Source organism: Cyphomyrmex costatus, unplaced genomic scaffold, assembly GCF_001594065.2.
Source record: "Cyphomyrmex costatus isolate MS0001 unplaced genomic scaffold, Ccosl1.0 scaffold351, whole genome shotgun sequence".
In the NCBI taxonomy this organism is placed as follows: domain Eukaryota; kingdom Metazoa; phylum Arthropoda; class Insecta; order Hymenoptera; family Formicidae; genus Cyphomyrmex; species Cyphomyrmex costatus.
The window spans coordinates 4,526-19,596 of NW_017277676.1; the positions used below are offsets into that span (position 1 = coordinate 4,526).

At 36.0% G+C, this 15,071-nt stretch overlaps 1 protein-coding gene across 1 annotated transcript; it reads left to right on the forward strand.

Annotated features, from left to right (window-relative positions):
* Nucleotides 1–10,835: 10,835 nt before the first annotated feature.
* Nucleotides 10,836–13,464, forward strand: LOC108776341 (uncharacterized protein PF11_0213-like; the record flags this gene model as incomplete). Its single annotated transcript, XM_018542942.1, has 6 exons — nt 10,836–10,995; nt 11,596–11,706; nt 12,009–12,526; nt 12,576–12,582; nt 12,666–12,857; nt 13,251–13,464. Coding segments are annotated over exons 1-6 (1,202 nt in total), but the record flags the coding sequence as incomplete, so codon positions are not given.
* Nucleotides 13,465–15,071: the final 1,607 nt, after the last annotated feature.

Sequence of the window (15,071 nt, forward strand, 5' to 3'; positions counted from 1 at the left end):
ATATAATGCATGGTCTACAATGGCAGTAGTAGTCACTACTACTACTGCCATTGTAGACCATTAGTGAATGAGACTGTAAAAGTAAGAAATTGACCAATCACGGTCGATTATTCTTCTCACATTCGACTGTGATCTACAGTCTTACTTCTACAGTCTCATCCACTACTGCTACTGCCATTGTAGACCATGCATAAGATAAAATTAACAGAAAACGTAATGTGTGTGTGTAAGCAGGATCTAGTTGAATTTTTTGTCTATTTACTTTACAGAAGTTTTCATATATTTACATCTTTATATATTCATTAAACGATAGTCGTTAAAAGGTGCGTTCTACTTAATGTTTGCGAGCATCAGTTTATCCTTGTTATCATCAAATATTAAGCAAAAAATGAAATGATGCATGCGAGTGTTGCAAACGTTACGTAGAACACATCTAAAATATGCATGTGTTGTCTAATGTAAGTATACATGTCGTCAAAGTAGCATTTGTTCGTGTAGTACAGTTTGACGACAGTCAATAGTCGTCGAGATATAACGTGTGTCGTCAAAGTTGTCATTTATTCAGTGTCGACGGTCGTCAAAGTATACTGTCGTAGTAATAGTCATATCACCATTGGAGTACAATTTGACGACAGTCGTCAAAATCTACAGGTGTCGTCAAAGTACACAGTCGTTAAAGTAGTCATTTCATCGTTCGTTGTAATTTAGTTTGACGACGGTCGTTGAAATATACATGTGTCGTCAAAGTAGTCAATTCTTTGTTTGACGACAGTCGCTAAAGTGTACGATTGACCATTAAAAATTTCACTGCAGTCGTCAAAATAGCCAATGCTTACCTAAAATCGTCGTCAAAATAGCCGATTGACAAAGATACATATATATATATATATATCGATATATACATACATATATTTGTATACATATCCATGTTAAGTATAAAATTACGAATGAATTTAATAGTTCTATTTACGTCGCTTTTGGTATTTACGTTTATAACGTAAATAGTCCAGAACGTTTGTTTATGTCGGTATGTTTGTTGACATCTGAATTTTCCGCGCTGCGAGCAGTTTCCAAAAGCAAACGATTTTTCGAGTCAGGCAATTGTAGAATTTTCACTTCTACAATCAGTGTCTTGTTTGATGTCGTTATCGAAACATACGTCTGAGTTTTTGCAAAAAAGTAGTACACGTTGTTGATAATCAATGTTGATTTGTATATCGTGAAGTGTATTGAAAAATGTTTCCGTAATGCCTACACATCTTAGTTGTGCAAGATTCATCAAGAGAATAGGATAAAAGTTTGTGGACCATGTGGAAAAAAAATAGTTCTTGGATCCAAGAAAAGTTACAGTAATTTTCAATTAACAGAAACTCATCAAAAATTGATTAAAAAGCATATTAAGAAAAATTATAACTTGAAAGATGAAAGGTTTCCCTTGAGTATTTGTGCTACATGCCGTTTAGTAATACTTCAACATGAGAAAAATGATTTTAAGAGACCATTACCAACGATGCCTAACTATGAAAACATATTGTTACCTAAGATCACGAGGTAATGCATCAACGGAAGTATGTTTAACTTGTAATTGTTACATATGCTTGACTGGCAGATTGAAAACACATCTGCGTAACACAACAGGAGTGAAAAGAGACGTAGTTACTAAAATTACAGCTTCAATTGGATTATATGGCTCGCAAAATTCAAAAATAACTTCACTTCCTAAAGTAAATCTTCTGTTCAATCAAGTGCATCAATGACAATTTGTAAAATATGTAAGGCTGAAGTTCACAAAGGAAAAAGGCATGCTTGTAGTAAGCAAGATAATGTAACTCGAAGAAATGTTGCGAAACTTGTAAATGAATTGCCAAATAAGCAGCAAGAATATATTGGTCGGAAATTATCAATGAAAAAGCTACAAGTAATAGCACAGATTCTATTACGCTAAACACTGCAGGACGTAGAAAATGAATATTTCTTAAGGAAAAAAGTACTGCAGTCACATTTTCATCAAAAGATTTAGATAATTTTCATACAAACACTGGATGTTCGATTCGACATATGAATAACTTTACTACTTTTATTCGACATTCTACTGGTCGAAAGTCTGTGCCTGCTCATTATTCACATCACGTTACTGAACGAACAAAATTATTAAAAGATATCTACAATATTGATATGTTAGAATTTGATACTAAGAATTCTAATAAAAAAGAAATGAGACCCGTCTGGTCTGATGTTGAAAAACTGCTTGAAGCTGTATTGGAAAGACGTAATTTTGTTGGTGACTATCTCGTTAAAGTAAGGGCAGATGGTGGTCAGGGTTTTTTAAAAATTTGCTTCTCAATAATTCCTGACAAACCAACTGAGACTGATTTGGAAAATGATATACCTAAAAAACAAAGAAGAATTGATTCTCAAGACAGTATGAAAGCATCAAATGCAGAAACAAATGTTAAAATACTGATTATGCTGTGCATAGTACCTGACGTCAAAGAAAGCTATGAAAATGTGAAACTTCTATTCAATTTAGTGAACATTAATAATATTTCTCTCAAATTTGTCTTAGATTTCAAAATCTTACTGATCGTGAATGGATGGACAACAAACGGTAACGTCAATGTATCCTTGTCCTTATTGCTTTGTTGGTCTTCGAGATTTAAGGAAAGACTTTAGCAGGTAAAGAAGGGGTCAATCGGCCCCCAAACGGATTATGACCAGCATGTCACCAAAAAGTTCGTTGACCCGAAAAAAAAATTTGGAGAAATTTTTAATTCCATACACCACCCCTTTTCGGAGATATTGCCTTATGAAGTATTTTCATATTTTATTTTTGTCACGAGACCTATCAGATACAATTTTATTAAAAAAATTTGGGCATACAAAACGTATCAAAAGGTATTTGAAAATATTTTTTGCGAGATGTTTTAACCTAACCATAATTTTTAAAAAATTCCTGAAAATTTATAAGTGACCCCCTTTTGTTAGTTTATGATTGGCAACCTGGCAAAAATTCAAAAACATGTATTTTTAAACTTATTTTCACCCTGAATTTTTTCAGAATTTTTTGAACCGGGCATTATGCCTAAAAAAATTAAAACTTGCCTAAAAAGGCAAAAAATCGCCATAAAATATATATCAAGTAGCCATAAAGCCCTAAAAGGCTCATAAGATAGCGTGCAGAGTTCGCCATTAGTTTCGTTTAGTTTAGATATTTAGCGAAAATTATCAAGCCTGCTGAATTATTATCCAAATTATTCGATGCCCAGAAAATTGCACCGGTCATCAATGAGGATAGCGACGACGATTAATAATATATACATGAACATATATAAATATATTATGTTGATCAAAATAAAGAAATTCCAAAAAGCATTTATAACCTTTAAATATTTCAAAATAGTTCCAATATGAAAAAAAGCATATGGCTAAAATTTTCAGAAAAAAATTCGGTTATGGGATGAAATTGTCGTACGATATTTTTTCTGCCTTAAATTCATCAGTCGTCCTCCGATACTCGTAAAAAATACTTATTACTGATGTATTCTAGTTTCTTAAGATTGCAGAACTATTCTAACCACACTTCAATGCCGTCTGAGAGTTTTGCGACTCTCTCAAGACCATTTTATGGCATTTTGAGTATTTTAAGAATGCCCCAAGGATATTTTGTAAATGTTTTAGAGTTTTAAGACTGCTTTAATGCTGAATAGTAATGTTAATCGAATTTTAGGGCTGTCTCAGAATTGTATTAGTGTGTTACGATTGTTTTAACCCTTTGCGTCACGGTGGGACGCTCAGCGTCCCACCTTTTATCAGTTGGTTTTTTCACCTTTAAAAATCAGTTTCTCATGTTTTTTACGTCGTGATTAATTTTGACGCATTTATTTGTCGAATACAAGACATCATATATATTAACATACTATAGTTCATTAATTATAAACAATAATTTACCAAAAAATGGCCATTTTTTGAAAAAGAAATCGTTTGTGAAAAATAATCACATACAATTCGCTTGAAAAACGCTGCTTAGGGGTTTTTGGGGTCGCTGAATACGAATCTGATATCAGTTTTCAAAAAATTAAAAATGGCGGATCCAATATGACGGACATGAAAATTGAAAATCGACTGAATTAGCTTGAAACGAGTAACTCGGGAGTTTTCGGTGTCGCCGATTGCGAATCTGATGTCAGTTTCTAAAAATTTTAAATGGTGGATCCAATATGGCGGATATGAAAATTGAAAATCTACTGAATTCGCTTGAAAAAAGTTACTCGGGGGTTCGCAGGGTTGCTGAATACGAAAATGAAAATAGATTTTGGGATTTAAAACGCTTGAATATAAGTGTTAGACACTTATATATGAGTGAAAACTGACATCAGATTTGTAATCTGCGACCCCGAAAACCCCCGAGTAACTCCTTTCATGCAAATTCATCCATTTTTTAAAAAGTCGTCCGCCATATTGTATCCGCCATTTTGAATTCCTGAAAAATGATATCAGATTCGTAATCAGCGCCCCCGAAAACCCTTGAGTAACGAGTTTCAAGCGAATTCAGTGAATAGAAAAATGCGTGACTGAAAGGGTTAAGGCGATATTATGGATGTTTTAGTGTTTTAAGACTTCCATAATATTGCATAATTGTTTTAATCAGAGCGATGAACTATCTTAGGGTTATCTTGCTATCTTACCTGTGTCTGCAGGCTATCTTATGAGCCTTTTAGGGCTTTATGGCTACTTGATATATATTTTATGGCGATTTTTTGCCTTTTTAGGCGAGTTTTAATTTTTTTAGACATGATGCCGGGTTCAAAAAATTCTGAAAAAATTCAGGGTGAAAATAAGTTTGAAAATACATGTTGTTGCGCCGCTACGGCCTGCTCAATTTTATTTTCAGAGAGCGTGTGACCGCAGTAGTTTGTGGTAGGATAATTTGTTGGAGAGACAGGAAATTCCAGGAAAATTTATTTGATTCTAGAGTCGTGTCTCTGATATTACTATGACAGTCTCCGACGGATCATCATAAGGATTATCACCGGAATGAATTAAGTATTGAGTAAAGTCACGCAAAATTACTGGACAAGAGTCACAAGTCTGAATTTGATAAATAGTAGCGTAACTGTTGTAACAGCTTTGACAATAAGTTATATCGTAATCTACTCCAATAGACATGTGATGTCGTTTAACACCGTAATAATTCGATTGATCTTGAGGTGATCTCTCCAAGTAACACCTTCTACAGATTTCGTAATTGAGAAAATTATGAGGGTAAGACGTGATCATGCAATAACGTGCAGTGTCTAACCATGCCTGATATGGCAGAGAAGTTTCAGAGACAATTATAACTGGACCGGGCGGTCTCGTCGGAGGCAGCATAGAATGTCGAATATTATTAATTAAACTTATAACTGACGCTGAAAGCGTTGAATGAATTTATATAATTAACTTAAATAATCGCGTGGCAAAAGATTTATAGCTACAACGCTGCGAGCGGTCAACGTATGTAGCCGATCATTTAATCAATTACTATCAATTAAATAACCGTTAAAGTATTATAAGAGATTACGAGTAATTGTTAAATAATATATATTTTATAATGATTAATAATATATCGATAATATAGAATATAAGTTAATAAAATGATCTTATTTGAGACACCGAGTGTATTAAAGTACGTTAGAGACAAAGGATTACGTCACTGCGATGAGCGCATCGCATACCGCGAGTTGTTTATTGAACGCGCTCGGACCGGCAAGAGATAAGGCGCGGAATGTGTAAGCAAGCGGCGCGGCGTATGTAAACTGTCACGCCGTAACAAAGGAAATGCACTCGCGTTATTCACTGACTCTATTTTACTTCACGGACTTATTAAAATTATTTAAAGGAGCTACCTTCATGTAGGAATACTTCTAGGTTGCTGAGGACTGACTACTTTGCGTCTCGGATCTCTGTGGTGGCTGGCTGTCAGTGATGATCGTTGATGAAGTTCTAGAGCGATGTCGATGCAGTCACTGATTTTAGTTTAAAATTAGGAAATAAAGAGAGGATATCTTGGATAAGTAATAAAACTGTAAATTGTATAAAGGTAATAAAAATATATTTTAAACGTTAATAATACAGAGATATTGAATATATATTTATTAATAGGAGAATAATGATTGAACAATAGTCAACTGGATTAAATATTATATATAATTCGTATAATGGAAATAATAATGGACAGTTATATGGAATATAATTGTATTATAATATTAACTTATAAATCGAACGAATACGCTAAGTATTATTGTAAGATAATTAATAACGAGTAACTCTACTGAGTATAGAAACTGGTATAAGGCTCTAGTATAGAGATTGACAAAGGATGTGACGCCTCGCTAGGAAGCGGAGTTAATAGGAGAAGCTACTGCTTCGGAATCTGGAGACTAACTGAGGTAACGATGGAGCGCTGCTCCATATGTAAGGTATGCATAGGGAGCACTGGAGCGGGGGTAGTGGGAGAGTTGGGGCTACTGTGCGAAGATCGGCACAAAGAAGAGAGGCCGATAACCGGAGTAGTGGGGTAGAGCTGAACGCTACGAAGATCAGCACAAAGAGGAGAGGCCGATAACTCTCGCTTAGGATGCGGTGAATATCTTAGGATGCACCGAGGAAACTTAGGATGCGGTGAACATCTTAGGATGAACCGGGAATGCTTAGGATGCTTAATACACATATATATATAATCGCGAGTACTTAGCCGCGAATAACGCAAGACTTTTATGCTAGACTTCTTATAATGATGCGCATAATGACTTAATTAATACAAAGAATATAATGCAATATAATAATCGTAATAAAGTTATGAAGATTAATTAACTCTATGTAAAAGAAAAATATATACCGGAGGGATATAACAATGTTTTTGAATTTTTGCCAGGTTGCCAATCATAAACTAACAAAAGGGGGTCACTTATAAATTTTCAGGAATTTTTTAAAAATTATGGTTAGGTTGGAACATCTCGCAAAAAATATTTTTAAATACCTTTTGATACGTTTTGTATGCCCAAATTTTTTTAATAAAATTGTATCTGATAGGTCTCGTGACAAAAATAAAATATGAAAATACTTCATAAGGCAATATCTCCGAAAAAGGGTGGTGTATGGAATTAAAAATTTCTCCAAATTTTTTTTTCGGGTCAACGAACTTTTTGGTGACATGCTGGTCATAATCCGTTTGGGGGCCGATTGACCCCTTCTTAACCTGTTAGAGCCTTTGTTAACGAAAATCATGTGTCTGAGGAAGTGGAAGTTTTACCTCTTAAAACATTTGGTGATTTGAGGAATGATTATGACAAGTTTGTTTCTCTTGGCAAAAATAAAAAGTTATCTATGGACTGCCACAGTACTATAAATGAGCCACTTTTCAAAGAAAAAGACGGTTTGTTGATTCTTGATAAATGTACAATTCCAGAACTTCATATATTACAAGGGTTTGTTAACCATTTGTTTTGGGATGGTCTAGTGCACCTTGTCGGTCGAGAGAAAGCTCTTTTGTGGCCTTTAAAACTAAAGTTGGTCTTAATGAATTATCACGGACAGGTATTTGAATGCAATGCATGCAGAAAATTGTTAAGAGAAGCTAACAAACTCTTTGATCGAGAAATTTATGTAGATGTCGGTCCATTTGCTATCACACTCTATGTCACTGCATTTAAAATAATGAATAAAATTGTTAATTCATGTTTTTTGATCAAGATACTAGATCCGATTGCAAATATAGGAAAGCTCATTAAAGAATTGCACAGCGCATTGTTAAGCACAAATACAACCGAAACCCTGAAAATTCATGTCCTGATGCAGCACTTGACACAATGCCTAGAACTATTGAATACCCAAAGTTTAGGCTTATGGTCGGAGCAAGCCGGAGAAGCGGCACATAGAGAGTTTCTAAGATTTTGGGAAAGACGAAAAATCAATCTTATTACTGACTCTTCATATCTGCAAAGACTGAAAGATGCCACCGTTGAGTTCTCATCTCTACACATTTAAAGTGCAGATACAAGTAGTGATGATTTCTGTGAATCTAAAAAGACTTATATTTATTTTTGTGTTAACAAGTCATAATGTATTTATGTTTATGTATTTTTCTTTACATATTATATCGAAATTATTATTATTTCTGTTTGTCAATATATATTATTATATTATTAACATGTATTTATTATTATTTTTTCTAATGTAGAAAATAATAAATCATTTTTATAAACGAAATTCATTCCTAATTTATGCTGTACTTATTGAAATATATATCAATTTTTAAATAATTTGAATAAAAATCTTATTTATAAGATATCTTGAAAAAAGGATCAGATCAGATATTGGGAGGGTGATTTTATAGCATCTAGAGTCATTACGAAGAGATCCCCGCAGTTTTTTTTTAGCTACATATCAGGCAAACTTTTTTTTCGTATATAAACACCGTGGGCAGCCTTCTTTGGTACCGAGGTAGCTCCGGGCATCGACCTTTGCATGGAGTTGTCGACTCACTTTTAAATTTTGTTGCTAGACTAATAAGTCTTAGCTACGGCATGCACTCGCCATGTAGTTTTACGTATCTTCTCTTACTTGAGAGATCGTAATCGGAGATTTAATTTTTCTCCGGCCCGTTGCCACTGCGCGACTTGCACGGGTCTTGTTTCGTCTCCTGTAGCGGCTAAGATCGTCGGGTCCTCTTGGATACCCTCCGATTTTTTTGGAAATGTCTCACCAGATTATCCCACCGCTGCCACCAATTTTGTTGTACCTCTCGGTGCAACAAGATATTATTTTGGGATTCGATCCGCTCAAAGGGTTGGAACCCACGAGGAAAGACGAGGATGGTAAAAGGTCGTCGAACAAACACTCACTTCACCACACTTCTATTTAAAATAACCCTTTTTATTTAACCTTTTGATAGTTGATTACAAATGTTGTACCCCTTTATTCATGTAATTATATATTACTAAAGATTAAATTCTTTTTAGTAATTGTAACTTTTATTTAATTAATACAGATGTTTAGTTAAATGAATATAATAAAATAATTAGTGAGAAGGCTCTATATGTATAAAACAATACAAAACTAAAAATGGCAAACAGCCAAATAAATCTATCGAAAAATATTAAATATATAAAATTTAATAAAACGCTTTAATAATTACAAAAAGACAGACGTTTCGACACCGATCGGGTCATTATCAATGTTACAATTAATAAAGTTAACATAAAAAATGAACGCATTCTTCTTCCATTAAAAATTGATCCTAATAGAAATTATATAAATTAATGAAATTAACAGCAATAAAGATTAATTAATAAAAACAAAAACTCTATTACCTTATCAAAAATACAAAAGAAGCAACAAGTCCATAATTAAAATTCATCGAAGTCAATTAATATAAAATATATTTGAAAACTGTAAGTCATTTTGCGGTATCTTATCACTATGATGTCAATAAAGGTAATATAGTTGAAAGTCACAAGCGAAGGAAAGAAGAAAACAACAAGGAAGGAACATTTAAGAAAAGGAAAGAGAATGTATCATATTGGTGTATATCTCGGGCTATGACTCGGTGTCATTTTGTTTATTTATGCCATGTGTCTGTTATTTAATGTGAACCATCTCAGATATTAATCCTTTTCTGTAAGAAGGTTCTATATCCAAAATCTCAATATCGTTCCAATTAAAATTATGATTCAATTTTAATCTGTGGTCAGTTACCACAGAAGGAGATTTTGAACCTTTGTTAATATCCGAGACATGTTCATGTAGTCTTGATATAATTGTGTCTTAGTTTGTCCTACAAAGCTAGATTCACAATTCTCACAGGATATTTTATATACAACATTTTGATTGTAGGTAATAGAGTTTTTGCTTTTATTAATTAATCTTTATTGCTGTTAATTTCATTAATTTATATAATTTCTATTAGGATCAATTTATACTTATTTCAATATATGTTTCATTCTATACCGATTTATATAAAGATTAATATTTAAGATAATTGTTTTTTAGTATTAATTTTTGGTTATAATTTTATTAATTCGTAAATAATTTTTATTAGGATCAATTTTTAATGGAAGAAGAATGCGTTCATTTTTTATGTTAACTTTATTAATTGTAACATTGATAATGACCCAATCGGTGTCGAAACGTCTGTCTTTTTGTAATTATTAAAGCGTTCTATTAAATTTTATAAATTTAATATTTTTCGATAGATCTAATTGGCTCTTTGCCCTTCTTAGTTTTGTATTGTTAAATGAATATATTTTAAAGTTATCGCTCGTGACTTACGAGTAAACCGGTCGGCGACGTTATCGCGGATGTTACTTGACTTGGTTCTCGCGACGCGCGTAACGTATCGTTACCTTTAGATTTCAAGACAAGACTATGCGCTCGGCATATAGGCGGTCGCTTATATTGAGTATGATGATGTCGCTTTTGGTCTTCGATCGGACCATATACGGAAATAATCATCGCGCTAGAGGCGCGATCGCGTGATTAAAGAATGTGCAATCTTGCACTTTCGCTGTTGGTTGCCATGCCGAGTGCATTTATGTATTTCGCGCGCTATGATCTTAGATCGACGCTTTGCCGTGCGCGGTTTAAAGAATGTGCAGACTTGCATTTCCGGTGCCGGTTGCTATGTCGATTGAAATGAAATAATTAATAAAATAAGTGATAGCCATTCGGGCTATAACAATGTGTCCAATGTGGAAAATGTGTACAATGTGGACAATGCGTCCAATGTGTCCAATGTGAACAATGAGTCCAATGTTTGCAACGTGTCCAATGTGGCCAATGTCTCCAACGTAGACAATATGGACAATGTGGACAATGTGTACAATGTGGACATTGAGGACAATGTGGACATTGAGGACAATGTGTCCAATGTAGACTATGTAGACAATGTGTACAATGTGGTCAATGTGTCCATTGTGTCCAATGTGTCCATTGCGTCCAATGTAGACAATGTGGACAGTGTGGACAATGTAGTCAATGTGTACAATGTGGACAATGTGGACAATGTGTCCAATGTAGACTATGTGGACAATGTGTCCAATGTAGACTATGTAGACAATGCGGACAATGTGTCCAATGTGGACAATGTGGTCAATGTGTCCATTGTGTCCATTGTGTCCAATGTGGCCAATGTATCCAATGTAGACAATGTGGACAATGTGTACAATGTGGACAATGTGGACAATGTGTCCCATGTAGACAATGTGGACAATGTGTCCAATGTAGACAATGTAGACTATGTAGACAATGTGGACAATGTGGACAATGTGTCCAATGTGTCCAATGTATCCAATGTAGACAATGTGGACAATGTGTATAATGTGGACAATGTGGACAATGTGTCCCATGTAGACAATGTAGACAATGTGGACAATGTGTCCATTGTGTCCAATGTGGACAATGTGGTCAATGTGTCCATTGTGTCCATAGTGTCCAATGTGGCCAATGTATTCAATGTAGCCAATGTGGACAATGTGTACAATGTGGATAATGTGGACAATGTAGACAATGTGTCCAATGTGTCCAATGTGTCCAATGTGGACAATGTGGACAATGTAGACAATGTGTACAATGTGGACAATGTGGACAATGTGTCCAATGTAGACAATGTAGACAATGTGGTCAATGTGTCCAATGTGGACAATGTAGACAATGTAGACAATGTGGACAGTGTGAGCAATATAGACAATGTATTCAATGTAGCCAATGTGGACAATGTGGACAATGTCGTCAATGTGTCCAATGTGTCCAATGTATCCAATGCAGACAATGTGGACAATGTGTATAATGTGGACAATGTGGACAATGTGTCCCATGTAGACAATATAGACAATGTGGACAATGCGTCCATTGTGTCCAATGTGGCCAATGTATTCAATGTAGCCAATGTGGACAATGTGTACAATGTGTCCATGTGGACAATGTGTCCAATGTAGACTATGTGGACAATGTGTCCAATGTATCCAATGTAGACAATGTGGACAATGTGTATAATGTGGACAATGTGGACAATGTGGTCAATGTGTCCATTGTGTCCAATGTGGCCAATGTATCCAATGTAGACAATGTGGACAATGTGTCCAATGTGTCCATTGCGTCCAATGTAGACAATGTGGACAGTGTGGACAATGTAGTCAATGTGTACAATGTGGACAATGTCGACAATGTGGACAATGTGAACAATGTGTCCCATGTAGACAATGTGGACAATGTGTCCAATGTAGACAATGTAGACTATGTAGACAATGTGTACAATGTGGTCAATGTGTCCATTGTATCCAATGTGTCCATTGCGTCCAATGTAGACAATGTGAACAATGTGTACAATGTGGACAATGTGTCCAATGTAGCCAATGTAGACAATGTGGACAATGTGGACAATGTAGACAATGTGTACAATGTGGACAATGTGGACAATGTGTCCAATGTATCCAATGTAGAAAATGTGGACAATGTGTATAATGTGGACAATGTGGACAATGTGTCCCATGTAGACAATGTAGACAATGTGGACAATGTGTCCATTGTGTCCAATGTAGACAATGTGTCCAATGTGTCCAATGTGTCCAATGTAGCCAATGTGTCCAATGTAGACAATGTGGACAATGTGGACAATGTGGACAATGTAGACAATGTGTACAATGTGGTCAATGTGTCCAATGTGGACAATGTAGACAATGTAGACAATGTGGACAGTGTGTGTAATGTAGACAATGCGGACAATGTGTCCAATGTGTTCAATTTGTCCAATGTAGCCAATGTGTCCAATGTAGACAATATGGACAATGTGAACAATGTGGACAATGTAGACAATGTGGACAGTGTAGACAATGTGGACAATGTGTCCAATGTGTCCATTGTGTCCAATGTGGCCAATGTCTCCAACGTAGACAATATAGACAAATTGGACAATGTGTACAATGTGTCCAATGTGGCCAATGTATCCAATGTAGACAATGTGGACAATGTGTATAATGTGGACAATGTGGACAATGTGTCCCATGTAGACAATGTAGACAATGTGGACAATGTGTCCATTGTGTCCAATGTGGACAATGTGGTCAATGTGTCCATTGTGTCCATAGTGTCCAATGTGGCCAATGTATTCAATGTAGCCAATGTGGACAATGTGTACAATGTGGATAATGTGGACAATGTAGACAATGTGTCCAATGTGTCCAATGTGTCCAATGTGGACAATGTGGACAATGTAGACAATGTGTACAATGTGGACAATGTGGACAATGTGTCCAATGTAGACAATGTAGACAATGTGGTCAATGTGTCCAATGTGGACAATGTAGACAATGTAGACAATGTGGACAGTGTGAGTAATGTAGACAATGTATTCAATCTAGCCAATGTGGACAATGTGACCAATGTGTCCAATGTGGCCAATGTATCCAATGTAGACAATGTGGACAATGTGTATAATGTGGACAATGTGGACAATGTGTCCCATGTAGACAATATAGACAATGTGGACAATGTGTCCAATGTAGCCAATGTGTCCAATGTAGATAATGTGGACAATGTGGACAATGTGGACAATGTGGACAATGTGGACAATGTGTCCCATGTAGACAATGTAGACAATGTAGACAATGTGGACAGTGTATGTAATGTGGACAATGTAGGCAATGTGGACAATGTGTCCAATGTAGACAATGTAGACAATGTGGACAGTGTGTGTAATGTAGACAATGTGGACAATGTGTCCAATGTGTCCAATGTGTCTTCATTGGACACATATTCCACATTGGACACATTGTCCACATTGGACACATTGTAAACATTGGACACATTGTCCACATTGGACACATTGAACACATTGTCCACATTGGACAAGTTGGACACATTGAACACAATGGACACGCTGTCCACATTGGACACAATGGACACGTTGTCCACGTTGTCCACATTGGTCACGTTGTCCACATTGGTCACATTGTCCACATTGAACACATTGTCTCCATTGGACACATTGTCCACATTGGACACATTGAACACATTGTCCACATTGTCCACATTGGACACATTGAACACATTGTCCACATTGACCACATTGGACACATTGGCCACATTGGACACATTGCCCACATTGGACACATTGTCCACATCGGACACATTGAACACATTGTCCACATTGACCACATTGGACACATTGGCCACATTGGACACATTGCCCACATTGGACACATTGTCCACATCGGACACATTGAACACATTGTCCACATTGACCACATTGGACACATTGGCCACATTGGACACATTGTCCACATTGTCCACATTGTCCACATCGTTCACATTGTCCACATAGGACACATTGTCCACATTGGCCGCATTGACACATAGTCTACATTGGACACATTGTCCACATTGGACACATTGTCCAGATTGGACACATTGTCCTCATTGGACACATTGTCCACATTGAACACATTGTCCACATTGGACACATTGGACACATTGCCTTCATTGGACACATTGTCCACATTGGACAAATTGTCCACATTGTCCACATTGTCCACGTTGTCCACATCGTCCACATTGTCAACATTGGACACATTGTCCACATTGGCCGCATTGGACACATTGTCTACATTGGACACATTGTCCACATTGGACACATTGAACACATTGTCCACATTGGACACGTTGGACACATTGGACACAATGGACACGTTGTCCACATTAGACACAATGGACACGTTGTCCACGTTGTCCACATTGGACACATTGTCCACATTGTCCACATTGGCCACATTGTCCACGTTGTCCACATCGTCCACATTGTCAACATTGGACACATTGTCCACATTGGCCGCATTGGACACATTGTCTACATTGGACACATTGTCCACATTGGACACATTGAACACATTGTCCGCATTGGACACGTTGGACACATTGTCCACATTGGACACAATGTCCACATTGGCCTCATTGGACACATTGTCTACATTGGACATATTGTCCACATTGGACACATTGTCTTCATTGGACACATTGGACACATTGAACACATTGTCCAC